Source organism: Anopheles gambiae, chromosome 2 (assembly GCF_943734735.2).
Source record: "Anopheles gambiae chromosome 2, idAnoGambNW_F1_1, whole genome shotgun sequence".
In the NCBI taxonomy this organism is placed as follows: domain Eukaryota; kingdom Metazoa; phylum Arthropoda; class Insecta; order Diptera; family Culicidae; genus Anopheles; species Anopheles gambiae.
In genome coordinates this window covers 102,057,535-102,083,605 of record NC_064601.1, presented here as the reverse complement: position 1 = coordinate 102,083,605, position 26,071 = coordinate 102,057,535, and the positions used below count along the sequence as shown (strand labels likewise).

Here is a 26,071-nt window from a genome sequence, read left to right as displayed (position 1 = left end):
CCAAGGCGCACCCGAAATAGCATCAGAAGCCCATGTGGGCACACACCCATGTACACACGCACAAGCTTCCTATCATCTGCGTGTATTTGCATTAATGGAATTGTTCTCTTAAAGCAGCAGCCTTGTGCCTACACCAAGCATCGTGTTATGCTCTAGCAGCATCGTTATTCTTAATACAAACGATCCTCCTCCGTCCCCCCCTTGTGTATGTGCGTCTTGTGCAGTGTACATGCGGGACCAGTGTTTGGTTTCGCTGCATCTGTGAAGTGCTCTGCCGTAAGAGGATTGAACCCGAACAGTAAGCCAAAGAAGAGGAACAACAGACATCTGTACGCAAAAGAAAACAAAAAGTAGCGATAAGAAGGCTCTATTTTCTTTCGACCACACACACACACACACACACGGCACGCACCCACAAGCTCTTCCAGCCAGACATCTTTGCTGGCTTTGCGTGTGTTTTGCTTGTATCAGGTTTTTCCTCCTATTTCTTTGAGCTACTCTAGCTCTAGTCCCCGTTAATGCGCTACGGTCCGTTTTAAATTGATCTAGCCACGCATCACGACAGGTGGTGGTAGTGCGTTGGTTTGCCTTTTTGGACTGTTGCCTTCGACGTCGGTCGGTCCGTCGCATCAAGAAGCTCTTCTCACCTTTTTTTTTGTGCGTGTGTATCTTCGCGGTGTTGCACATCGAGGTGACCAAACCGTCACCTGCAGCGGGAATCACACTCGACTTAGTTGCTATCCTTTTGAGAGGGGAGATGGCAAGAGAGACCTCGTACGCACATCTGCTGCGCCTAGTGTACTGCCGGTGCTGCTGCTTGTATAAGAGGTGTGCGGTATCTTTGAAAAGCTAGTCGAGTGAGTCGATAATGATGATGATTTACCGCGGTGGAGTGTGGTGATGCTATCGAAACTGAAGTGCCTTCCCGACCGCCATGTGGTGAGTGCCATTTGTGCGTACTTGAAGCGATTGTTTACTGAATTATTAAACCAACAGTAATGGGAGAGCGAGAGTCGTCATAATTATCAGCTTTCCTATTTCTATCCTTTACAGGTTATTATATCAGAATAGAGTATTGGGGATGAAATAGCCTTGGTACAGTAATGGACGGCTGAACAACTTGACCGACTTCTTAGTTAAAATCTTGAAGTGGTTACCCTGTCACTCTACATCATTGACCTTATAATGCCTTTGTTGCAAGTAGGATACACAATCTGATAGCTAGAATAATCTATTTCAATCAAACCCACTCATGTAAAGCAATAAATATCCCTGCCGGAATAATTACGAATCAGTAGCACGCGCGCGCCACAAAGAGGATGTCACTGCCCTATGAGACAAGTCCACCCACTTCCGGGGTTAACCCTCCTCCCAGCCTTGTTTGTCGGCTTAGCAAAAGCTCTGTATATGCTTATGTCAATACGAGCACTCCTTATCTCCTGTCCACTTGTTCCTGTCCCAGCGTCACTGTTTGGAGTCGGTGGCTGACGGCAACCTTGAATTTTATGCTGCTACTGTCAACCCTCTCATTGTCACGCCATTGGACATCCGAGGACCCCGTTGGCACTACCGAGGTGAAGGTTTCCATCTCAACTCTCGCCCCCACAAGCCCCACCGGGGCTCTTCCACTTCCAGCTGTGCGAAGTAAAGGGATGTAAAAGTGTGAAGGCGTGACATTACAAAAGACTGTTGGAATAAGCGTCAGCTACTGCTGTGTGGTTTAGTTGAGTGCACTGAATAGGGACCAACTCCTGGTGCGAAAGGAGAACTTTACTCTGTCAGGTGTGCTCAAGTGTTTATTAGCGTTTCTTTTAGTTCTTTTAGTTTCGATCATGTAACCTACTTTATTACTTCACATGGAATGTGTTACCTTCGCCCAGGTTATCAGTCACGTTACATCTAGCGTGTTGTGATGGATTTAACATTTTCGGTGCATTAAAACAGACCCCGAACGACAAATATTCAACACTCCACTGACCATTATTGTGCAAGCCGGCGACGTGCTCCACAACTCGCGTGTGTTTGCTGCGCTTAATGACCGGTTTGTACCGTTCCACAAGCGGAAAAACTAAACGATTAGGAAGACGTAAATGATGGTGGTGGTAGCGTGTTGTGCCACAAAAAATAGCTTACTTCCCGAACTGCCACCACTAACTCCTAATGTGCACGGATGGATGGGATGTTGGGAAATGAAATATTACTATTTGTCATCGTGCTCGAAGGACCAACGTGTGGTGCGTTACTAGTAGAGAGGGTGGTGACGACGACGTCGACGACACCATGACGGGCGTCGATTCTCTCCTCCATCGCAGTTTCACGGCCTCCAGTGCCTAGGTGTTGTGTCCGATCGATCGATAACGACCGGTGGGAATATGTATATTTATTTGCCAGCGTAGTTTTTTTTCGGCAATGAATGGTGACAATCACGCTGGCGACAACGATTACTTCTCTCTCTCTGTCTCTTTAGCTACCTCTGCCAGTATGTGCTCAGGTAAGGGAGTCGATACTGAATGTGATATCGATATATATATATATATATATATATATATATATATATATTCTTCCTGCAAGGTGTGGATGAGTGTTGGTGGAGAAGAGTGTAAGACACGTTTTGACAAATTACCCTTAGCGTCTGGCGAAAGGGCCATTAAAAATGGCAATGAGTAGCAAACGAACCTTCCAGTCCCCTCAAAATCCTACCAAAAAAAAATCAGATATTCCAGACGTGTATAGCACCGAGATTCGCAGCAGATGATCATTTTTCTTACCATCTGTCATAAATTTCCGACCGGAGGATTTCTTGTTCTGTGGCAGCAATTACGCGCCATTTTTTTTTTCTTCTTCGCAGCTCGAATGTCTCATTTAGAAAATGTTTTAATGGCATTCCAAAATGTACAATCGAAATTGATAAACGGTGAGGCCGGTATGCGATGGGTGAGAAATGTGTATAATGATGGCATCTTTAACCTAAACAAAGAATAATATATGAATAATGGCTCTCAGTATAATAGCCTTTCTTTTGGAGCTGCTTTCAAAACTTTCAAACAATAAAGTGGCTTCGAAATAAAACAACGCTTGAAATGTCCGGTATCCTTCTCATGACGTCATAAGGGGTTGTATGTAGTTTAAAGTACTTCAGCATGTGTTTATGTATGTGACGTTACGAGCGTTAGTACCGTTATGATCATAACAGCATTACTTGATGGCTCATATCGAACCTTGATGAATACTAAATTCACGAAAACAAACCTTTGGAACAATATTTTCTAATACTGATAATTGTTTTCCACTATCTTTTTCAATTATTATAAGTTCTAACACTAAAGATTGCTGGAGAGAAATACGGAGAAGTGCAAATTCCGTCAGTAAAATTCGATCCCAAAGCCTCAATCCTTAAAGATTTCTATGTGACTAAATGTTGTTTTATAAACGATTCAGTCGAGATTCTGTCCACGTTCTAGGTTGTTGCTATCCTGAATGTTACCAAATGTACTATTAAGTGGTTCTCAAGAACCAACGCTAACTGGCAATATGAATCCATCCTTATACTATGCTTGAGAATGCTTTGTTTTCTTGTTCATTTGGCATTTTTCTAAATAATGACCTGTTATCATTTACGTAGCTAGTCGTTCTTTTAAGTACTATTTCCATCCCGATGGGCACTTTCTAGGTTGATATGCAACAAAAAGATAGCTCAAATCACGTAAACCTTCCCTTGCTTCTGTTAGACGGGACGACGGGATAATCTGTTTCGCCGGCACAACTTCCTTCGTTCGATCAATCTATATAATCCGCTTAAAATATTCAATCATTCATCCGATTTTTCCCGCTCCTGCAACAACAGACCAAAGTCCTTCTGCAAAACGCCCCGGCAGCACTATGTGCGTGTGTCACGCTGTTATCTTGTCCTGTTCGATATCCTGTAAATTCTCGTGCTCAACAACATCAACCTCCTGGCAGCAACGGTTCTCGAGCCCCGGTATGAAACACTCGCGTGGCGCAGGGAAGGATGATTACGTCCGGTGTGCAATTTCCTCCATCTGTTGCGCGACATTGCGTCAGCGTTTGTGCCAACTGCCAGGAACTTTTCCGCTTGCCTGTTCGTTTCATTTCTTTACGCTGGCGACGTTTATTGACATGACCGATAATTAGTGGTAGGTTGGTGAGTGGGTATGGTTGACGTGACGCAATCTCTTCCTGTTTGTACTAAGGGAAAAAAGGATATTATCCTTTGCTCTGTGTGTATGTGTATTAGTATCAATAAGCGCACCGGTTATGGAACTTAATGAGGAAAAATATTTATAATCACCTTGCCATTTTCACTTTTCCCGGTCGTCATCTCCTTTTTTTTCAATTTTCCACCCCGCGCTGTTTGTTGATTCCGGTGGCGTCGTGTCGAATGGGGTGACATTTATTGGTACGGCGCGGTGTGGTGTCATTTGCACGTCATTGAACGACCTGTTGCCCTGGAAAGCGGGAGCCGAAGGACTTTGATGGAATTTGTTTGTTTATTACCGTTGCCTAGAATAATACAGCCCTTGTACCATCAAGCACAACACAAGGACGTAAGAACCTATTGGAGTCAACACAAACAGGCTTTTAGGTGATGTTCGTCGGTTCTAACACACTCCGGGCGTCTTCAATCGTTTCCATTTGCCCAATTAGTCAATTTCGTCCTGTGTGGGTGTACTGTCAGCTTTGAAGTAGAAAGCTTTCAGCATGGTAAAGCTGTTTCTCATTTCATCGCCCAAGGATATTAGACTTCCAAATTTTGTTGTACCCAGGATTACTACGGCATCGGGCGCAACGTTTCTGACGTTGAAATATCGTTTGGAGCAGATTTTCGGCATTCTCTGATGAGAGTGCATTTTCATCCAAATGCGTGTACACACACTCTCTTGTCCCGTAGTTGCCCGGACTTGATTGATGCGTATTTTATGGCTGTGGCATTCATCTATCCGTACATCATCAAGTAGATTCAGCAGATTATTTTTGCATTTCATCGCGAAGGAGTATCGTGTTGCGAAAGACCTTGGTCATCTTGTTGGCATTCGAACGCGAACGTAAAACGGCTTAGTTCCCTTGCCGGCTATAGAACCCTGCGAAGTCTAGTCAGAAGATTAAAATCCTCGACTCATTCGGTGCGTTTAAATAACTGTACATTAAGCAGCGCGTCTGTGTTGGGGCTGACATTGCATTCCTCCTCTTAGAAGCTGCTATATTACTAGAGATATCTTAATTAATATCGGCGGTATGTTCTAGCCAAGCTTGACTACTAGAAGACTTCATATAACACATAAATCTAGTGGAATACATAGAACCAGAGTCGAAAATGATCTTCTTCAAAATTACGTATGCTTTTACCATCATACCAGACTCCTCTCTCGATAGGGAAGCAGCTTAATTTGGACAGGAACTAGGTCACTACTCCAAACTTTTATTACCCAAAACTTATTTCGCTCATTACATTCTTTTTTTCCAACTCCAAACTGGACTCGTTAATAGACGTTGATGAGGTCTATTAGTATCGCCAGCGATTTAAAGTCATTTATCTCATTTCTTCTCCTTCTCCTTGCATATACATCTCCCGATTCTGGTACAACTCACAATAAGAACGAAAGGAAGAAGAAAGCAAAAAATCGAATAAGTTTACTTCCAAAATCGCCAAACACAGGGGGCCAATGAGGTGTGGAGGAAATTTAAGTGGCATTGCTTATGCTTTGACGTTGTGCCAATTTTAACATTGCTCCTGGTGTAGCGACAAGAATTGTTGCCGGTTGCGCAAATGCTTAAATGCGTGAAAGTGTAATTTAATAATTAAGTTTTACTGCTCCAATGTTAAATATGCGTATGGAGGTGAGATTGTGTGTGTGTGTGTGTGTGTGTGTGTGTGTTAGTGCACCCCCGAGCGGAAGTAACGAAACGTCAACCACCGTCTGTCAACGCGACTACTTACCTATTGGGGGACCTTGCTGGGGACAAGTTTTGCTCGTAGATGGGGGGGATGAAATTTAACTGCAGCACTTCAAATTTTTGCTCTCATTCAATTATGACGCGTAATGTAGCGTGTCGATTCATAAATCCTGAGTGATGGGCGACTTGCCGTTGGATCCATCTGATACATTTTTGTATTTGGATTGGTTGTTAGTGAATTTCTTTCCAGTAGGAAAGTCAGAAGAGCTTCACCGACGACTTGCGTCAACGTCTCCTCCAAGGAGTTCCGTAATTGGGCTCCCCGTCGTCATCCGCTAGAGGTCCATGAGGTCATTAAGATCTTGTTGAAGGATCCTACCTTGGGGGGAGAGAGATCAGAGCGTTAACAGGGGAGGGCAATCTTAAATAGCTAAAGGTTATGATTAGGTTGAGCAAATGAAAATTACGCTGTTTTCTATCTTATTTACCGCAGTTGCCGTTTACGGTTTCCGTAGGTCTGTATGACTGCGGGTACATTTAAAAATTAATGTCACAATTCCTCTACATAGAGACATACGGTGAGTGACGGCCGGTACTGCTAAGCCAGGAGTTATAAAACCTGGAGGGAATTGGCGTCCGTGATTCGTTGTGGAGAAGGGTGTCAGCGCACGTGGTATGGGAAACACTCTTTCCTGGATTTATCAATAATTAAAATGCATATGTTTGTAGCACTTACTCCCCGTCTCTACGCAGCACCCTACGCCACTGCACCGCACTGCAGTATAGGTAATGCACGGGCTCAAACGGGCGCCATCATCCTCCTGCGCCCAGTACACGTTCCTCAGTGCAGTGGCCCGACAGAGTTGCTTTCGTCTGTGTGTTTGTTTCGTACAGATTTCAAATCGTATCCAGCACGCATATGACGATGGCTGGCGGTACAACGACGGATCAAATGACACACGAAGTGCATATGTGCATCAACTGCTGCTGCTGCTGTTGGGGGAAACCCTTCTCTCGGTTGTTTGAAACCATTCAAAATCCCATCTGGCTTGCACACGCGGCCGGAGGTAAACGGACTCTCGCATACGGCGGCGCTATATGTTTTCCGTTTTTAATGTTCCTTTCTCGTGTGTGTGCGTGTGTCCCTTTTCTAGGTGTGTAGAGTTTGCGACTTGCCTGGAGCTAATTTAGAAGGACCCTTTTTTGTTGAAGGTTAACGTATGCATTTGAAATTACATGCAAAAATCATATCACTGTCCTTCAGTTCCCTTCGAGATGATGATAAATCTGTTTTTAAAATGCTAGAAATGTAAACTACCAGATCTTTTTATCACCAGAAAAACCATCACACCTTTCCAAGCCACAGTTTTAAGACCCATTTGGTTGGGGGCATCTTTTAATTCCTCAACCGTGTGGCAACCATGGTCCCCAAAGCGAAGGAAACACGGTCGTCTTCGTCGTCGTTTTATTTAGCTTCTGGGTGCGAAACCATTCCGGTCCGCGAGACCAGTTCCACGGGGCTTGTTGTTGTGTGATTCTTTAATATATGTGCCACACATTACCCACTGCCTCCGTCCCAAAACTGCTGTAATGTTCTTCAACTACTGCTGCTGGTGGTGTTTTGCGGTTGTGCGCTGGTACGATGACGGTGGTGGCGTGCAAGAATTACCACGCTATTTCGCGGTGTGATATCTTCGCTCCCGGCTTCGGGGCACAAAATGTTATCCGCGACGTAGCCGACGTGGTGGTAGCCGAGGCCTTCACATCTCTTCCCTTCCTCTCGACCGATCGCGCAAATGTTGCTCATGCTTTTTAGCTGCCTCTTCCCGATTTGCTGCGCTACTGTGTGGCGGAGCCGCCGCCGCGGCAGCACATCGCAGACGTGACGTTCATTTTTAAAGGGGGCGTTTTGGCACCAGACGGCATTACATTTTTAAAATGTGCTTTGGGTATATAGTGCGGTGTGTTCGTATGTTGGGTGTTGATTCGTCCGTGTGTGTGTGTGTTTTATTCATAAAAACCCCTCCTGCAATCAAGGAACATCTGAATTGTGAATCGTTTTCCGATGATGGCAAGGCATGTAATCTCAATAAACGGCTATCAAGAAAGGGATTTGTGTGAAGAAAGATGTTACCGGGAGAAATCTTTGAAATAACCTTCAATTTTATTTGTAGAACCTAAGAAAGTCTGATACGTTATATACTAATATTTCTCTTTTCTTCTTCTTCTTTTTTTTTCTCCAAAATAGATCATCTCTGAACATCTCCACGTATGGTTCTACATGCATCCACAACCGGCATCCTGTGAAGTGAAGCGACCAACCTTAAAAGAGAACTTCTACCCCAAAAACACAAACTCCCGCTGTCTCATACACACTCTAACACGCTAACACTATGATTGCACTGGTCACGGCGAAAGCGAACCGACCAACTACAGCACCACCGGCAACAGCACCGAAACAGAATCGTTGCAATTTGTCGTTCGCCGATTTGCATACTTGCTGCTGCGGCACAAACTTCCCCGAAGGAATTCTGTTCGTTTAAGGAAGAGGACACAACTCTGTGTGTAGTGGCCTTCCAATCAGAGGCTTGGAAAGTTCTGCCGTCGACGAACAAGCAAAGGACAGCTCGTGTTTTTACCCACAAGGCAGCATAAAGTGTAGAGGAGTTCTGACTGCTGTTGTTGTTGTCCGCTGAAAGTTTTGCGTTTTCGCTGGGTTGGCTAATGAAAAAAGTTACCGTCAGTGATTAATACTACTACAGCTGCAACGACCACTACACGACTGACGGTGAGAAAAAAGGAATAGCTGTGCTGGTGTGTGTATCATGTGAAGAGGCTATTAGTTCGACGAGAGAGGAGATACAAGCTACGAAGAGAAGAAATTAGAATCCATTAATTAACTCGAAAAAACGAAGACCGACCGCGCATACACACAAAAAATAAGGAACCAAACATCAACCGTCCTCTTGTTCATTTGTCCAAGAACCTGCGCTCACTGGTTCACCATCGTTGCATCGGTTGATTATCCTTTCCCCCCAAATGTGGATTCCTTCAACGAGCATCGCACGTTCACGTCGGTTGTTGTTGTTGTCATCGTCAGTTTCGGCCGGCTCGCGGTTGCCCTCGCCAGCATCATCCTGTCCGTGCGTTTCGGCCGCGTTTGCACCGGTACCGGGCTACTACCCGTGTTCACGAACCGGCAGCCGGACGTGAAAACAAGCAGCAGCAGCAGCAGCAACACGAGCAGCATCACAAACAACCATCGATAGCTGATACACACCGAGCGTGTATGAGAAAAGCTTGCGGCGCCATCTGAGTTTCACCGTGAAGTGGACCAGTAAAAACCTCAGCAAAAACTCCAGATAACGTGCGCCGTATCGCGCAGTATCGTTTCGCTTCGTTTCGCCTTTTTCCCTAACTCCGTTCCTACCCTCCGCCGTTCCTGTGCGTTCAACGATGGGCAATAAATGTTGCAGCAAGCGACAGGACCAGGAACTAGCGCTTGCCTATCCCGGCGGCTACAAGAAGGGCGACAGCAGCTTCAACTCGAACCTGTCCGGCGGCCCGAAGCACAACAATGGCGGCTCGATCGATTCGCGGTACACGCCCGACCCGAACCGGGGCCAGCTCATAAAGCATCCGAAGGGTGGTGTGGACATCATACGGCCCCGGACGACACCACGTAAGTGCTCTGTTGGGGAGGGCGGCTGAGTTGGGGACGATTAGGAGCTCCAATAAGGTTTGGGATTTCATGGGCCGTTTGAAGTGTAGTGTTGTGCTTCATTGACCGAAATCTTCAGCGATTAGTTATTAGAATATAGAATTGAATCTCCAATTATTCATGAATTGCCAAAGATTCATATCTGAAGATTACTGAATTTCCAACAATTCATGAATCTCCAAAAATTCTTGAATCTCCAAATATTTATGAATATCTGACAATTCATGTATCGTTAGAGATATTCAAAAAATTTAATAACCTCAGAATCTCAGATTCTTGAATCTCTATAGATTTATTAAACTAAAGAGAACCTCTATAGATATTTTCATGAATATCTAGTCTCTATAAATCATTTCATGGTAAACTTCAGAGATGTTTGAAGCTTCAGAGACATAGGAATACTTAGAAATTCAAGATTCTTTGAGTTCATGAGTTCACGAATCTTTATTTATTCATGATTCTATGGAGATTCATAAATCTCAAATTTGGCGATTCAGATTCGTTCATTCATTTCAAAGATTTACTAAGAGTCATGAATCTGAATCAGAATTACCCATCTCCACATTGAAGTGCTTCAGCAAATGTTAATCTGGGCAGGATTTTCATATACGAAGTCGTCTGGCCCTTTGTCAATGTTCCTAGGAACTTCAAGTTTGATGACGCTTCTTCAACACACTGCAGGTGCTTGGATTGAATGCAATCAAAATCTTGTGTTCAATGCGTCCACTATCATCATCTCTCCAGCGCCTAATGAGTGCTTCCTGTGTCTTTGCTCCTTCCAGTGGCGCAAATTGGCGCTATCGACGTTCAAAATCCAATGTTTCTCATGCGCGCTCCGCGCAAGACAACGAAACGGCAACCAACGCCGATCTTTTGTTGTTTGCCACTGTTTTGAAGTGGAATTTACAGAGCGTTAACGCTCCTCCCTTGCCCTGATCCCGATGTTCGATTCGGTCCGTCCCTGTGTACCGCTTGTGCAGCGAGTCGCGGCGAACGGCCGCCGACGCCCCTTATCTATTGGCTGCGCTCTCGACTCCACGCTTGCCATTGAAGCCAGCAGCCAGCCAGCGGCTCTACTGTGGATGATGATGCTGATGGGTGATTACATCAGGGGCAGTGTGCGCGCTTGTGTTTACGGACCGAATCGCGGGTAGCTAACGGTTTCGGATCAGCACCAGCTTTGGCCTGCCTGCTTATCGCTTTCTTATGTTCTTGATATACCCCATACCCCGGGGGTCACACTAGCAGAAGGAGATGCATGATGTGATGTGTCTGGCAAAACTGCGTGAGCGTGTGCAATATTGTTTGCGATTATGATCCCGCAGGCCGGCTGGAGGCTCATTAGAAAACTACGGAAGTACGCACAAAGCAAGAGTTTATTTATTGTTTTGCTTAAAATGAAAACATCTTTGGGAACACATAACACTCTTCCGGGTATGGGTGTTGCTTTGTCGTCTTTTGATTAATTTTTGTTTAATTTTTTTTCTATTTTTAGTTCTGCCCGGTCATAGCACACGAAGGATAGTGGTCGCACTGTACAACTACAATGCCCGCGAGGAAACGGACGTCAGCTTCGTCAAGGGCGACCGGATGGAGGTGCTGGACGATACAGAATCCGACTGGTGGCGCGTCGTGCATCTGAAAACGCGCCAGGAAGGGCTCATCCCGTGGAACTTCGTTGCCGAGGATCGCAGCGTTAACAGTGAAGAGTGTGTATCACCTACTATCCCTCATTTTGGCATCAAATAAATAATGAAATTCCTCCCCCTTTCGTGTCTTTGGCAGCTGGTTCTTTGAAAATGTCTCACGGAAAGAGGCCGACAAGCTGCTGCTGGCGAACGAGAACCCACGCGGCACCTTCCTCGTCCGTCCGTCCGAGCACAATCCGAACGGGTTCTCGCTCTCCGTGAAAGACTGGGAGGAAAGCCGCGGCTACCACGTAAAGCACTACAAGATCAAACCACTGGACAATGGAGGCTACTACATTGCAACGAATCAAACGTTCCCGTCGCTCCCGGCCCTCGTGATGGCATATTCAAGTGAGTGTGCGGCAGCTGGAGCGAACTTTTGCTACGGTTTTTTAATGCTTTTATTTCTTCTCTTTTTACCCCTCGCAGAGAATGCCCTCGGCCTGTGTCACGTGCTGTCCAGTCCCTGTCCCAAGCCCCAGCCACAGGTGTGGGACCTCGGGCCGGAACTGCGCGACAAGTGGGAAATCAACCGGAACGAGATCCAGCTTATTCGCAAGCTCGGCCACGGCAACTTCGGCGAGGTGTACTACGGCAAGTGGCGAAACAACATCGAGGTGGCGGTGAAAACGCTGCGCGAGGGCACCATGTCAACGCAGGCCTTCCTGCAGGAGGCGGCCATCATGAAGAAGTTCCGCCACAGCCGGCTGGTGGCACTGTACGCCGTCTGCTCCAAGGAGGAACCGATCTACATCGTGCAGGAGTACATGTCGAAGGGCAGCCTGCTCGACTTCCTGCGCACCGGCGACGGCCAGTTCCTGCAGTTCGAAGATCTGATCTACATCGCGGCGCAGGTCGCGTCCGGCATGGAGTACCTCGAGCTGAAGCAGCTGATCCATCGCGATCTGGCCGCCCGGAACGTGCTGATCGGCGAGAACAACGTGGCAAAGATCTGTGATTTCGGGCTGGCGCGCGTGATAGCGGACGACGAGTACTGCCCGAAGCAGGGCTCCCGCTTCCCGGTCAAGTGGACCGCACCGGAGGCGATCGTGTACGGCAAGTTCTCGATCAAGTCGGACGTCTGGTCGTACGGCATCCTGCTGATGGAGCTGTTCACGTACGGGCAGGTGCCGTACCCGGGCATGCACAGCCGGGAGGTGATCGAGCAGATCGAGCGCGGCTACCGGATGCCGAAGCCGACCGCCCACCACCTGCCGGACGACATCTACAGCCTGATGCTCAAGTGCTGGGACGCGATACCGGACAAGCGGCCCACGTTCGAGTTTCTCAACCACTATTTCCAGAACTTTACCATCACCTCGGAGGTGCCGTACCGAGAGGTGCAGGATTAAGCAGGGGGAAGGGGGGAGGGGGGAGTTGTGTGCCACCCGGTTATTAGGGTTTAAGAATCGTACCAGATGTGTGTGAGTGTGTGTGTGTGTGTGTGGCATGCACAGACAAAGAACACATCACAAACAACGTACCACGTGTTGCGCGCTACTGTTCTTCTTTCGTCCCACGCACGCACGCTTCAATTCTTTCGATCGTTTAAATATTGCTTGGTAGTTGGTTGTGTGCGTTGTTGTCAGATCCTTACCTTCGGTCGATATCATTAGCCGCTATCGATTCTAGGAGTAATAAGGAGAGGTATAATAATAGGTAGAGCCTCCGAACTACTCGCCACAAGAAGGTTTCCGTCGGAAGAACAGATGCGCACAATTTCATCTAATTAGTTAGATGCTGCAATCTTTGCTTTAGTAGAGAGGATACACGACGCCACACACACACACCGTAGCTTGACGCGTGTATCCGTTCAGCGCTCCAGTTGCCAACAAATTGATTCTCCCCTCCCCCCGATGGATGGGGGACGGGTGAAGACGGCTTGTGCGTGCCTAGGACACGCATCCTAGGACATTATGCACTGTGCTGGAGGGGTGGAGGGGTTTTGTTTTAAATGTGTAAAGCAACCGTTACTACTAGGTATGTGAAATATTTAAGAACACACACACACACACTGCGAGTATGTTAGAGCACAAAACACAGAAATGCCACACCAAATCAATCACACACTCATACCCGATAGTGTAAATTTACATGTTGTGTGTGTGTGTGTGGTAAGGAGGAAAGTGAAAATGCAGTTTTTGTTTTTGATCAAAACTGTATCCACCAACGACGAAGGGCTGTAGCGAGCGCGTACACAAGAAGAACCAGTAGCAGAACGTGTGGTGTGAGGGTACAGGCTTTTCCTGAACGTTATTAGTTTTAAAAATGATCGTATATTGCTTAAGAGGGGGAAAAAACAGTGAAATCGTTAGTGATTAATGGAAATTCGAGACCTTTGTCTCCCACGCTAATGACAGCTAATGTGTGTGTGTGTGTGTTTGTATGTGCTGCGTACAGAGAGAGAGCGAGGAGAAAACATGTAGCTTGCGCGCAAAACGAACGCTCCTCTTGTGCGAGCACAGTAGCGATTAAGGTGTCGTCCCCCAGCAGCGGTTAGAAGTAAACTAGGAGAAGGTGGAAAACTATTATAGGGTGATGTTCCCTCTTTTTCTGGATGGTTAAACGCAATCAGACACACATACACACACATACAGTAACAGTAACAGCTATTTGTTTCCATGTTTTTGTGCTCTTTTACATCTCTGCCTCTGAATTTCCCTCTCCCGGGACAGTACACACCTATAGAACGTTCGTTTCGGACGAACAATCGTGCAAGAGAAAGAGAAAGAGAGCGAGAGAAAGGACAACGCGTAAGGAGCTTTAGGGTAAAAATCAGAAAACGATAAAACGATAAGGAAAAGAAAGAAAAAAAAACGAAAGAAAGAAAGAAAAAAAACCAAAGTTCAAATGTTATTCTTCTAATTCTAAACTTATGTGTAAACGTGCGTAGGTTTTGAGACTTATTTTTAAAGACAACAAACGAAACTGTCAAAACAAACCAATCAAGCAAGAAGTGTAGCTAAGGCGTGTTAGACGAAGGGACACGGGACTTTCTTGAATCAATGGGAAAGTGCTCGGTTTGTTGTGCGGTGCGGTATTTGTGTAATTATTATTGGATAGGTTTGCCTCCTTCTTCTCTGCCCCTCTAACTCCTCTCTCTCTCTTCTGTATGTTCTCTTCGTTGCCCTTCAAATGCGGCTGCCCTGTTGTTTGTTTTTTTTTGTGCCCCTTCTTCTTATACTATGTGTAACTAAAACTAAATAGGGCAAAAACGGGGGACGCATACGAAGGCATAAAATGAACAAAACTAATAAACAGGCCAAGTTAAAAATGTTCTAATGGATAATCAAGCCCCAGGTTGTAGCAATTCGCACACAAAAAGACGCGTAGGAGAAGTAAGTGAGTTTGATTCCAACTGTTTAGCGGGGCAGCAAAGCCACCGACGGCATTAGAGCATGTATGAAGAGATGCACAACACAAAAGACATTTCCAGTTTGTTTTTAAGAACGCCCGGGGTGTGTGTGTGTGTGTGTATGGTGTGCGTCATAAACAACTGCAACGACAGGCATGCTATACCTATTGCTTCTTTGTTGCTTGTGAAAATCGAAGCTGTAGGAAAGCGAAGGCAAATCTCTAGTCCCTACGGTATGTGCGTGTGTGTACGTGTGTGTGTGTAATGTTGCCTCTCCACAAGCCAATGACAATGCGTGTTTTACATGCGATCATAACGTCCTTAAACGTTTCTTTTCTCGAGGAGCACAAATGTTTTAGCAGTAGAGCGCTCTATCTTTGAATCAAACGTGTCTTCAAACTGCCATAGAAGAGGGAAGCAAAATTAGGGGGGTTGGAGGGTGCATAGATTGTGTTTCTACTCTACTATTTCACCAACTCTTCCTTCCAATGTTACACATCAATCGGTTAATCTTGTCTTTTTTTGTCAATCTCTGGGCTCACTTTCTCCTTTTGATACGTCGTTTCGCTGTTGTGAGCCTGTTTTTTTAGTGTGAAATGAATTAGAAGCGCAAATAGACGAATCTTACTAAAGGGGGAGACAGAGTGTGTGCATGTGTGTGTAGGTATTTTTTCTCCTCCATACACACAGCAAAAGCCACAGCCACACAAAACCGGATACAATAATGAACATGTGCATTTCGACAGGTTTCGATCACAATCCCATCCACACACACACACATACAAAGCATAAACGCATAAATTCGCAAAGACGTGTGTGTGTTATCACCATTAGTGAAAGGGGGAGAAGGACACTGTCTGTCCCAGACCCAGGATGGCATCCGTCGTGTGGCGGTTTTGGCCAATTTTATCAATACTTAGGACTAGAGGAATACACAAAAGCTGAAACACCACAGACACACCGTATATATATATATATACCATAAGATAAGACACACCAAGAGCTGCTGCTACCCTTCAGATACCAGAAACAGATAACAAAAGAAAAACCCCTTTAGGAAGGGAGGGAGTAGAAACACACAAACACACATCCATGTACGAAACTAGCAGGAGGAGAGAGAGAGACACACACATTACATGGTACGCGTAAGTAAAAGCATAAAGTAAACACTAAATTAAACTAGATATATGCGAACATTATAAGTGAAGGCAGTGAATTGGAAGATGCGAGCAAGGAAAAAAAACTGAAAAGGAAATGTAATAAAAAAAACAAAAACGAATTAAACGAACACATTAAAACTCCTCGTACCGCATAAGTGTATATATGTTGTGTTGTGTTGAGCACGAAACGAAGAAGGAAAACCCGGGAAACACGCGAAAAAGACACCCCAAAACCAACGCCAAATCAAACAGAGCACAGAGCCAACCACCACCACTAACCTAGATCGGCATCATCATCATTCGCTGCGCTCGTCCTGATCATACAAACCGCACATCGTTTGTCGGTCATCATCCTCATCATCATCATCATCGTTCTTATACACTTACACCTACCTACCTGGAAGCCTTTTTAAACTGGTCGATCTAGCGAGAAGATGCTCGTAAAGCGCAAGGAGCGAACATTAGTAGCACAGCGACCACTTAGAGCAATGATGACGCAGGAAAGCGGTGATGGGACATTTTACAAGTACCTCCTCGATGTGTGTGTGCATGTGTGTGTGTGATTGTGTAATGGTCCTTTTTCCTGTGCACGATCGTTGCTTGAGGCGTGATTTTTGACCCATTTTTGCTGCCATACTTCCCGTTTCTTCTTCTGCGTGTACGCCAGAAATCGGCAGAGAAGAAACGTCACAGAAAAACAGAAACGGATGAGGATCTTTTTATTTAGTGGAAAGCATTTTATTGAAACAAACAAGTAGAAAAATGGAAGGAAATGTTCAAACCTCCTCCAAAAAAAAAAAAAAAAGGTTATACGTGACGTCTTGTTATATCGTTTTTTTTTTTTAAAGAACACAGTAATCGCCTATAAAATAATGCAACAAAAAACAATACAACAATACAGAAAAAAAATTGCAAACTGTTGCACACCCCCGGGAACCCCACAATAACTACTAGCAGGAGAAAACTATTCCGACCAAGGAAGGGAGAGGATGCTGGAGGCTGGAGGGGAATTTAAAACGCAAATATGGTATTTCATAATGAAACGTAATCCAATCAACAAAACCAGCCAAGCTACTAATGCACACTTTACGGGAAACTATCTTTTACACGGGCCAGGGAAAGTTGTGTATACTAAAAGCAAGGGATTTAATGGAAAATCTTTAACTTAATCGAATGCACCCCCCTACACAAAGCGCGAAAAACACAACACACACATACACGTACACGTTCTCTTTAGCTAACCCTTTTGCCCGTTTTTCTCACAGAACATTTAAACAAAAAAAAAACCCTCGCAACACTATACATATAAACCCATTAAATTAGAAACGAAAGGCGTAAAACACACAGTAAAACCACAGTAAACCAATCTACCAACTAAAATAACGAAACCCTTCATCGAGAAGTAAGGGAGTTCCTTTAGAAAAGATGAAAACGTAAGGAGCAAACGAAAGGAAGGAACGTCATCACAGTTAGCAAACTACCGAAACATACCAAAATCAATAAATAAACACGGGGGAAAAGGAAGCAGGAAAACATTAAACTTGTAGCATATATACTAAAAATAATAATAATAATAATAATAATAATAATAATAATAATATAATAATAATAGAAGAACAAAACGAAAATGAGAAAAAAAGATTTTTTTACTAAAACGAAACAAATTAAAACGAGTGCTTAGTGGGAGACATTTTATACAAAAAAAAACAAACTGGTGAACAGAACAGAAAACAAAAACCGCACAAGCAGAGAAAGAGGTAACAAGAGGAAGAAGAAAAGGGGAAGACACTAAAAAAAAGGAAAAACCAAACAAAATAAGGTTGCAAAAACGCATGTCCCCTTATAGCGCAATCTTCGCACTTAAATCTCTTTCCGCCATGCCTAGTACCCCCCTCCCAGTTCCACCTTGGTTTTAAAAAAGAAAAATGCTTTCTGTTAATGATGATAATCAGCTAACGTCGCCGTGGGGGGGGTGGGGGTAATTCTCGCAAGATTTGAAGCCATTAAAGGGAAGCAGGCAGGCAGGCTTACAATCAAACCAAATCCTTTGCCACGTGTTGCAGATCCTTTGCAGATTAGCTAGTGTGTGTGTTTCTGTGCGTGTGTGTGTGTAGTAGCGTGCAAGGTAGTGGTGCAGTTAGTGAACGTGAGTACTGTCGTAAACACACATCCTTATGAGCAAACTACCAGTAACGGAAGGTGGGAGAGATCCTGTATAGAAATGAACTCAACCCGCAGCCGAACGAGAACAACAGCACGTGCGTTTCGCGGTGGAAAAGAGAGATTTTCAAACTCAATGTTATAGTGGTTTGTGTTGTGTACACCGGTAGCGGTGTATCGATGGTGCCGTTAGCTCAGAAGCCGCAAAACAAAACCTAACCTTACTACATAATTAAGATTTTCGCATAAAACAAAAATGAAAGACGAAACTCTTTGCCTCTTTGCACAAACAGAAAACGAGCAGAAAAAAAACCCCGGGGGAGGGAAAGGAACGTGTTACGCGGTAGCGACAGAGACAGTGCATGATTCTTACACAGAAGCCGCGCAACACGGAAAGACGTTGAAATGAAATATTACAAAAAGGGAAAAGAAAGTAAAAATTAAAGTGAAAAAAAGCTGCTGCTGTTTGAATTTTTAACGGATTTTGATGGACTGATAAGAAGAGAAGTGAAGAACAAAAATGGACTCCTAATGAGCTACATATCGCTGCGGTAAGAGACTTACTTCTAGCAGTCCGTCATAAGCCATCAAGCATGCTTAAAAGTATCCGAAACAACAGAGTTTCAATTCCATCGACTATTATACGTCACAGTATGTATTTTTCTTCCCCATTTTGCTTGGAATATGGAACAACGTTTCGCTCGCTAAATCTAAAGCCGCCCCGTTGCGGAGCATAATCACACTTCCAGCAGGGACGTTCTGCTGCCGCCATCCTTCGCCGGTGGCAATCGCAACACCCTCCGGTACACCGTGCTGGCCATGCGGCCCAAATCGGCAAACGTAAGCTTGCTGCGCTTGCTGTACACGTTCAGGTAGATGCCAAACACGACGATCAGCCCGGACCAGAGATATCTAAAACGAGAAGAAACAAACCGAATTAGCGTTTCCCGCGGCTCCATTTTGGCTTTTTCCCTTCCCCACTCACTGGATGGTGAACGGTTTGCTAAAGAACACAAACGACAGCGCTATCGTCACCGCCTTCCGTGCCGTCGTAACCGTGGCCGCCAGCGGGGCACCGCACGTCCGCACCAGCGTCAGCACGATCTGTATCCCCAGGTACCCGGTCAGGCTGAACAGAAACGCGTACCCGTACGTTTCCATCGGGTAGCGGGCACAAAACGCAACGCCCTGCACCAAATGGCCCGACAGCAGCATTATCACCGCCAGATACACGAATCCGATGCCGTACGAGTAGATCACCACCTCATTGTTCGGTGCCCGATGCTCCCGCATCGCCTTTTCCTGCACATTTCCGATCGCCGCATCGCACAGCAGGGCCAGCGAGATGAGGAACACACCAAACCGGTTAAAATCCGGCTGCACCTGGGAATCGGCCAGCGTAAACAGGATCAACCCGAGGCACATGGCCGTCGCGGCGAAAAAGTCCATCGGGCCGTGCTTCTTGCCCTGTATCAGCACGCTCCCGATCAGCACCGGGATCAGCTTGCAGCACTTGAAGATGACCTGCGTCGGGTAGTTCAGGTAGCCGACGCTCGAGTTGGACAGACCCATCGTGCCGAGGGTTAGGAACGCTAGCAGCGCGTACGTGCGCAGCGGAATGCACCGCGGCACGGTCGTTCGCTCCACCGATCGTTCGATGTACCCGAACGCGGTGTAGTACGCGAACTGGACCAGCGTCAGGTACCAGCCGTACGGGCGGAATCCTTCCAGCGTAAAGATCAGCTCCTGCATGTACCCGTACACCAGGTAGAGGGCGAACACGCCGCCACAGCACAGCAGGAACTGGGTCGTCCGGTTGTAGTGCGTGAGATCGAAGAACAGTATCTTGATCTCCCGCTCCGGCGACTGGTCCCGGTCCCGGTGGCGGTTCCGGTTCAGGTCCTTGTCGCCGAGATAGATCACCTCACTCTTGGCGCCGGCCATCGTTTCGTTGGGGGCTTTGTTAGATTTACACTAAACGCTAATCAAACTAACGCTTATATTAGCATGATCTTTGGAGATTGGAGTTCAAGCGGAAATGCTTAATTATTTCATGTTAGCTTGTTTTCGGCTAAAGTTTACTCGTGGAATATGGTTGCGAATTTCCAATACGGGACCGCAACGTAAACAAAACAGATGATACGCTTTGACAGTTGGGTGACCAAGGTTAGTATAGAGCGATTCGAGATAAAATATCTATAAACAACTTGGCCGAAGGGACGCTATTCACAGTGAGATGGTAAGTGGTTAAAATTGAAATGGTAAAATAATTTTAATGGCAATAATTACCGTTTTGGCGTTTGTCTAATGTTATTGCGCGCAACATTTATAACTTAGGCCCGGGTTTATGAAAATGTTACGGGAATACTTGTTGCTGAATCATTTGGACGAACTGTCGAACTCATCTTACGAGTACATTTTTGTTGCAAGAGAAACAAATCGATTTGTTTCATGTTTATTTATTGCACGAACATTTTGGACTTGTTTGCACATTCAAACGGGTAAAGAATAATTTCAACTTCATTTTAAAATGTGTTTGTGAGTAAATACGTGCACAATTTTTTAAATAATCAGAAAAATCTGGAAATGTTGCCATTGAACCAATATTGTATGGCTGAAATTCAACTCAAATAGCCAGCTCGAACTCCATAGCTGTCCACGGGGCTGTTTAGTGAAAAATCGTTCCAATGTCTAACTTTGTAGGTGATTATGAGATGAAACGGTACTTGGTGGAGCCTTAAAACTTTTTAACAAGTACGCGGTACTCTTTGGAACTTTGCGGCTGATTAGTACTATCTGTAGGGTTGATGATGGGGAACTTTAAGGCTTTTTAAGAATCCCAAGCGCCACATATTAAGCTTAAACCACTGGAAAATCAAATACCCATAGAAGAAAAAGAAAGTTCCATAGCTTCATTGGTTTGCTCATTTATTGCGTATCACTACTCATCATGATATTGCTGTCCTTTTTTTGCAATGTGTTTCGACAAGTTTCATCTAATCATGACCTATATATCCTTCTAACATTCCGAGCAAAAATCTATATGAATGGTCGTGTGGTCAAGATAAGTGGGTATCAACACTAATTGCTCAAATTTCACTAGCTTCAGTGTTGGTGGTTTCCATTGGAGTTTATTATTTAAACAATCGTATCGCCGTTCTAGTTCTAGCGATGCATAACTTCAATACCAAACCATACAACAGTACAGAGGAAATGAGAAAGCTCTCCTCCAAGTGAGGAAGCTCTACTGGTTGGGTATCCCACAAACAGATGACGCCATAAACTTTTTGCTATTTTTAGAATGCATGAGCCGTTTGCTGTCTGCTAAATGAATTCTTTTTATATTCTGTTTAGGTTGAGAGCTTGAGACGTTAAGAAACCGTTTAGTGGTCGTTTATTGGAATTTTGGACTTGGGCAGAAATGCATAAAAAACTATTTATAAAACTCCGGAAAATGTCATTAGTTAAACATCATGAAAACTCAGCTTTGACAAAAATTTCAAAGAAATACAACGAGCAGATAATAAAAAATACAGGCTTGAAATCCGCTAAACTGCAATTTTCCATACAAAGTATATGGTCCTACCTGTTTGAGCGGTCATTGACACTAGGGTTTAATTGTTTTTTTATATAATAGTTATTTTTATTGTAAGCATTTGCAGCTTCCTTGTTATTCATAAACATACAAATTTCATTTCAAACGTGTGAAAACAACCATTTCCGAAACAGAAGCCGCACTTTTCCGTTAATTTGTTTTGAATTCAAAAGTTGAATTTAAACCACCGCCTCCGCCCATAGTGCGGCCGGGGCTGGATAATTGATCGGTTTCGAGAAACACAATTTTCGAGAAACACGCTCCCGTTGACACAACTCGTTGACAGTTGCGCAAGGCAAGCACGACGACGACGGCACACGCACGGGGCAGATGTTTTGATAAAACTCACGCTCGCGAAGTCGGGTCGTCCTTTCTGTGCTCCATTCAGCCATCCAGTCAACCGGGAGTGTGTTCCGAGATTTATCCACCACGGCGTGATTTCGCGACGACGCGTCCCCCCCGGTGGCTACTGCGTTTGCGCGCACAGAAGGTAGGAGGGAAACGCCAACCTGTGTGTTGAATTTCCCCCCACCGGTTCAGTGCGATTTGCCCCGTTTTTCAGCTCACACAGCTCCTCCGCAGTGTGTGTGCGCGTGTGTGTCTGGTATTCATCCGCGAGTGTGTCCCGCGAACTCGTGGCGATCCCCTTTTTCCGTATCGTGCAGCACGGGAAGCGCACGGAATTTATCACGATTTAGTGCCCCGTTAGTTCGTCAAAGAAAATAAGAAATGGTGTTTTTTACTACCACCCCCAGCAGCGTGTGAGAGAGAGTGAAGGAGAGGTTGGCCACAGTAGGCCATGTAGCAACGAGAAAAGAAAAAAGGAAAAAAACGGTGCTTCTTCTGCCCACCTCCAGTGGAAAGTGTGTGTGTGTGTGTGAGGGGCCTTTTTTGTTGCTTCTTTTGTCTCCCCACCCCCGGCGTGTGGTGTCCCGCATGAAGTGCAAAAAGGAAGGTGGAGAAAGTGTGTGTCACGTTTGCTCACTTCACTATTAATCCATCTTACCCTTATCCGCTCCCTCCCCAACCTCCCCCCCTTTAGTGCGAATCGCTCGATTGAAATACCTAAGTGTACAACACGTGTGTGTGTGTGTGTGTGCCAAAACCCTTCCTTTCCGTGCGGCGCCGGGGCCCTTGACTTCCAAGCATTGTGTGTGTGTGGGAGCGGCCAGTGAAAAGTAAAAAAAAAAATCGTGTGTGTGTTGTGCCCGTGTTGATCTTAGCAACGTGTTTCCCCCAGCTGTGTGTGTGTGTTAGTGTGGTGATCAAAAGGCAGCAGGCTGCGAATTTTTTCTTTTGGTACCACCTTCGATACACACAATGGTCAACATTAACCGAGGACCGGCGACGGGCAACGATGCCGGCAACGAGGACAGGCAGGCGGGCGGGGCGGCAAGCACCCCGCAGTACCCGCAGTATCTGCACGAGCTGCCCCAGGCGGACGAGGAGCGGCTGGAGCGCATCTTCAAAAAGCTCGACCGCGACGGAAACGATCGTATCGACATCCACGACCTGTCGGCGGCGCTGAAAGAGTTTGGCCTGTCGCACCAGTACGCGGAGGTGAGGAAGAAGAAGAAGCGGCGGAGCGATGTCCACCAACCAACACTTAACCACACACTTCGTACCAAAGGGAGAGAGAGAGAAAGACACACATTCATCATCATCTCCACATCAGCACATTCACCACACTGTGGAACCCGTTAGTTATGGGTGGGGAGGCAGAAGGGTGGTGGGGCCGCCCTACTTGATTTTTTGCAGCTGACTCATATGATTTCATGCTTTTTTAGCTCCATAATAAGTTCACCATGCTGGGTCGCGCAGTCCATGATGTCACTGTGAGGAGGATGAGAACCACCCCCTCCTTCTTTGCGAACCGGTTCTGCTCAACAAGGGTGGTGTGGTGCGCATAACTCCCGACCGACCGTAACCAACGGCTCGCCCCGGCTTGCTTTTGTTTATTTTAGCTTGCATGAAAACAACTGCACGGGGAAAATTTTTGGAAGGAAAATCGGCTTTTTTTTTCGAAAGATGAGAAAAGAAACGCTGCGAAGGAATGCTGCGGAGAGACGGCCAGCAAAACCGTGTATGCGCACACTCACCGGCTCACGGGCGGTACAATGCAGCTTTTCGTCCCCAGTGCCGTGCTCTCGCGCCGCTTGTGTTGGCACCCCCCTTGCTTCACGGGCACGGCACAGTTAAACCCAGTGGCGAGCCCACTAAGCAGGCTCTCGCACGCCCTTTCCCGAGGTCATTCGGCGCGACGTTAATAGTAGAAAGGGTGGGGCGGAGAGGAAGAGGGGCGAGGGAAAACTTCCTTCGCGGACGTCTGACTGTCTGCCCCGGACTTTGTCCCGGCACGCACGCACAGACAACTCTATCGTAAGATCGATTTTCTTTTTCTTTTTGCGCTTTTCCAAATTGCAGTGACACTCTGTGACGGATTTGATGGACGTGGAGTGTGTCCGTACGTGGAGCAGCGTACACACTGCGCTAATATATTGGATTAGAGCGATTGCAACGCTTGCGGTGGTCTAATATCACTTCAATTTAGGTGTTAATTAGATTTCCATTGGCGTTGGCGTAAAACGGAGGGGATGGAAAAATGCAACGGGGAAAGAGAGAGAGAGAAAAGCAAGGCAATAGAGTGTAGTGTGTGTGTATGGGTAGGAAGGAAAGTAATTGGGTCAAGAAGCAGTAACGGGAAGGAGGGCAAAAGACATGAAGGAGAAATTTCGCGAAGGTGTGGTTGGTGGGTGTGGAGGAAACAAAAAGTGGAACAATAATGTCGTTAACGGAATTGGTTATCAAGAAAGTTGAGTTGATTGATAGGGGTTGATTCAGTGTTAGAATAGAGTGCAATTTTTTTTACATAAATTTTGAGCAAAAAGGCTTTTTCAGGTCAGTTTCGAATGTAACCATTGCTATTCACCGCGGGCAAAATGTTATTCCACATCGAACTGACATAATACTAATTTTTAATTTCTTCAGCATGATTTTCAACACTTCAACGGGCTACTGTCATCATTTTTCACTCGTTTTTTTCATCCGGGTTTGAAGCGGGATCTCATCGCTTGTTGACAGGTGAAGTGTTGAAAATCATGCTGAAGAAAATAAAAAGTATTTTAGGGTTTCCCAGGTCACTTTCGCATGTAAACATTGTTTTTTGTTTTTTTTATACAGAGACTTTGAGCCGATTGGCTTCATTCGCCTCTTACAGTAAACATTGTTATTATCCACGTGCAAAACGTTATTCCACATCAAACTGGCATTTCATTTTCATCATAATAATTTTTAATTTCTCCAACATGATTTTCAACACGCCTCAAGCTGGATTGAGTTTGACAGTTCTTTGTGATGTGTTGAAAATAATGTGTTGAAAGTAAAATTTCATTTTGAAGCAGATACAAGGTTTTCCAAGTCTGTTTTCGAATGTAAACATTGTTCTTCACCGCATCCAAGATGTATTTCAACAGCTATCAAATGGTTCATTTGTTTCAACAGGAAAATTCAGTTTCAGCACATGATTTTCAACACATAACAAAGAAACTGTCAAACTCAATCCCGCTTGAGTCGTGTTCAAAATCATGCCGTAGAAATTAAAAATTATTTTGATGGAAATTCAATGTCAGATCGATGTGGAACAAAATTTTGCATACGGTGAATAACAATGTTTACATTCGAAAGTGTCTTGGAAAACCCTGTAAACCAATTGACAGCTGTTGCAACACATCAAACAAAACAAAACATACAGGGTTTTCCGAGCCAATTGAAAATGCCAACAACATTTTCCATTGCCTGTGAAATGTGTTTCAACAGCTGTCAAATGTTGTATTTGCATCACAATAATTTTTCGGTTCTTCTATCTGATTTTCAACACGCTTCACCGTAGCAATAGACAATGCGCAATCTCAGATTGCGCATATATTTATCTGTCAAACGGGTCGGTTTGATATATTTATCTGTCAAAAAAAATATATATATCTCGGACATATAATCTTGAAAATTTATGCGCAATCTTGGCGCAATCTGAAAATGTATGGAAATGACGTTTATAGCTCAGGGTTGGCTACGCGAAATGACTTATGTTTTGATAAAACGAATATATGCGCAATCTGAGATTGCGCATCGTGTATTAATACGGTCAGGCTGGATTGAGTTTGACAGTTCTTTGTGATGTGTTGAAAAATCACCTGTATGAATTGAAACTTCATTGTGATGCGAATACAATGTATGGCAGCTGTTGAAATTAATCGTATAGTCGGTGAATAATGATGTGCACATTCGAATATGACAAGGAAACCCCTGTATTTTCATCATAATAATTTTAAATTTCTTCAGTATGATTTTCAACACGTCACAAGCTGAATGGAGTTTGACAGTTCTTGGTGATGTGTGGAAAATCATGCTGAAGGAATTAGAAATTGTTATGATGTAAATAAAATGTCAGATCGTTGTAAAATAAAATTTTGCACACGGTAA

General features: G+C 45.0%; 3 protein-coding genes across 16 annotated transcripts in view; 2 read left to right on the top strand and 1 right to left on the bottom strand.

Moving 5' to 3' along the window:
• Positions 1-15,984, top strand: part of LOC1277104 (tyrosine-protein kinase Src64B) — a 73,115-nt gene extending 57,131 nt beyond the window's left edge. For all 7 annotated transcript variants that reach the window (XM_061652368.1, XM_061652373.1, XM_061652366.1 and 4 more), the window contains 4 exons: positions 8,162-9,595; positions 11,130-11,343; positions 11,420-11,673; positions 11,752-15,984. In XM_061652368.1, the coding sequence (XP_061508352.1) occupies positions 9,370-9,595; positions 11,130-11,343; positions 11,420-11,673; positions 11,752-12,674 (1,617 nt within the window). In that variant the 5' untranslated portion in view covers positions 8,162-9,369 and the 3' untranslated portion in view covers positions 12,675-15,984. The remainder of the gene's footprint in view (positions 1-8,161; positions 9,596-11,129; positions 11,344-11,419; positions 11,674-11,751) is intronic.
• Positions 15,985-18,618: 2,634 nt separating this feature from the next.
• On the bottom strand, positions 18,619-20,181 carry LOC1277103 (adenosine 3'-phospho 5'-phosphosulfate transporter 2). Its single transcript, XM_316536.5, has 2 exons — positions 18,983-20,181; positions 18,619-18,909 (listed from the first exon to the last, which is right to left on the bottom strand). Exons 1-2 carry the CDS (start codon positions 19,939-19,941, stop codon positions 18,735-18,737), a joined length of 1,134 nt encoding a protein of 377 aa, XP_316536.5. The 5' UTR covers positions 19,942-20,181; the 3' UTR covers positions 18,619-18,734.
• A 1,689-nt stretch (positions 20,182-21,870) lies between these two features.
• Positions 21,871-26,071, top strand: part of LOC1277102 (mitochondrial adenyl nucleotide antiporter SLC25A25) — a 29,616-nt gene continuing 25,415 nt past the window's right edge. For 2 of the 8 annotated variants that reach the window (XM_061652945.1, XM_061652943.1), the window contains exons 1-2: positions 21,876-22,082; positions 22,348-23,152. In XM_061652945.1, the coding sequence (XP_061508929.1) occupies positions 22,913-23,152 (240 nt within the window). In that variant the 5' untranslated portion in view covers positions 21,876-22,082; positions 22,348-22,912. Of the gene's footprint in view, positions 22,083-22,347; positions 23,153-26,071 lie in introns of all 8 variants that reach the window. The other 6 variants (XM_557186.4, XM_061652944.1, XM_061652942.1 and 3 more) reach the window with 6 other exon arrangements.

Coding starts and splice junctions, on each gene's coding strand:
- LOC1277103 (XM_316536.5), bottom strand. CDS start 19,941: ATGGCCGGCGCCAAGAGTGAGGTGATCTATCTCGGCGACAAGGACCTG. Junction 18,910..18,982: donor AGCAAACCGTTCACCATCCA/GTGAGTGGGGAA, acceptor TTCTCGTTTTAG/ATATCTCTGGTCCGGGCTGA.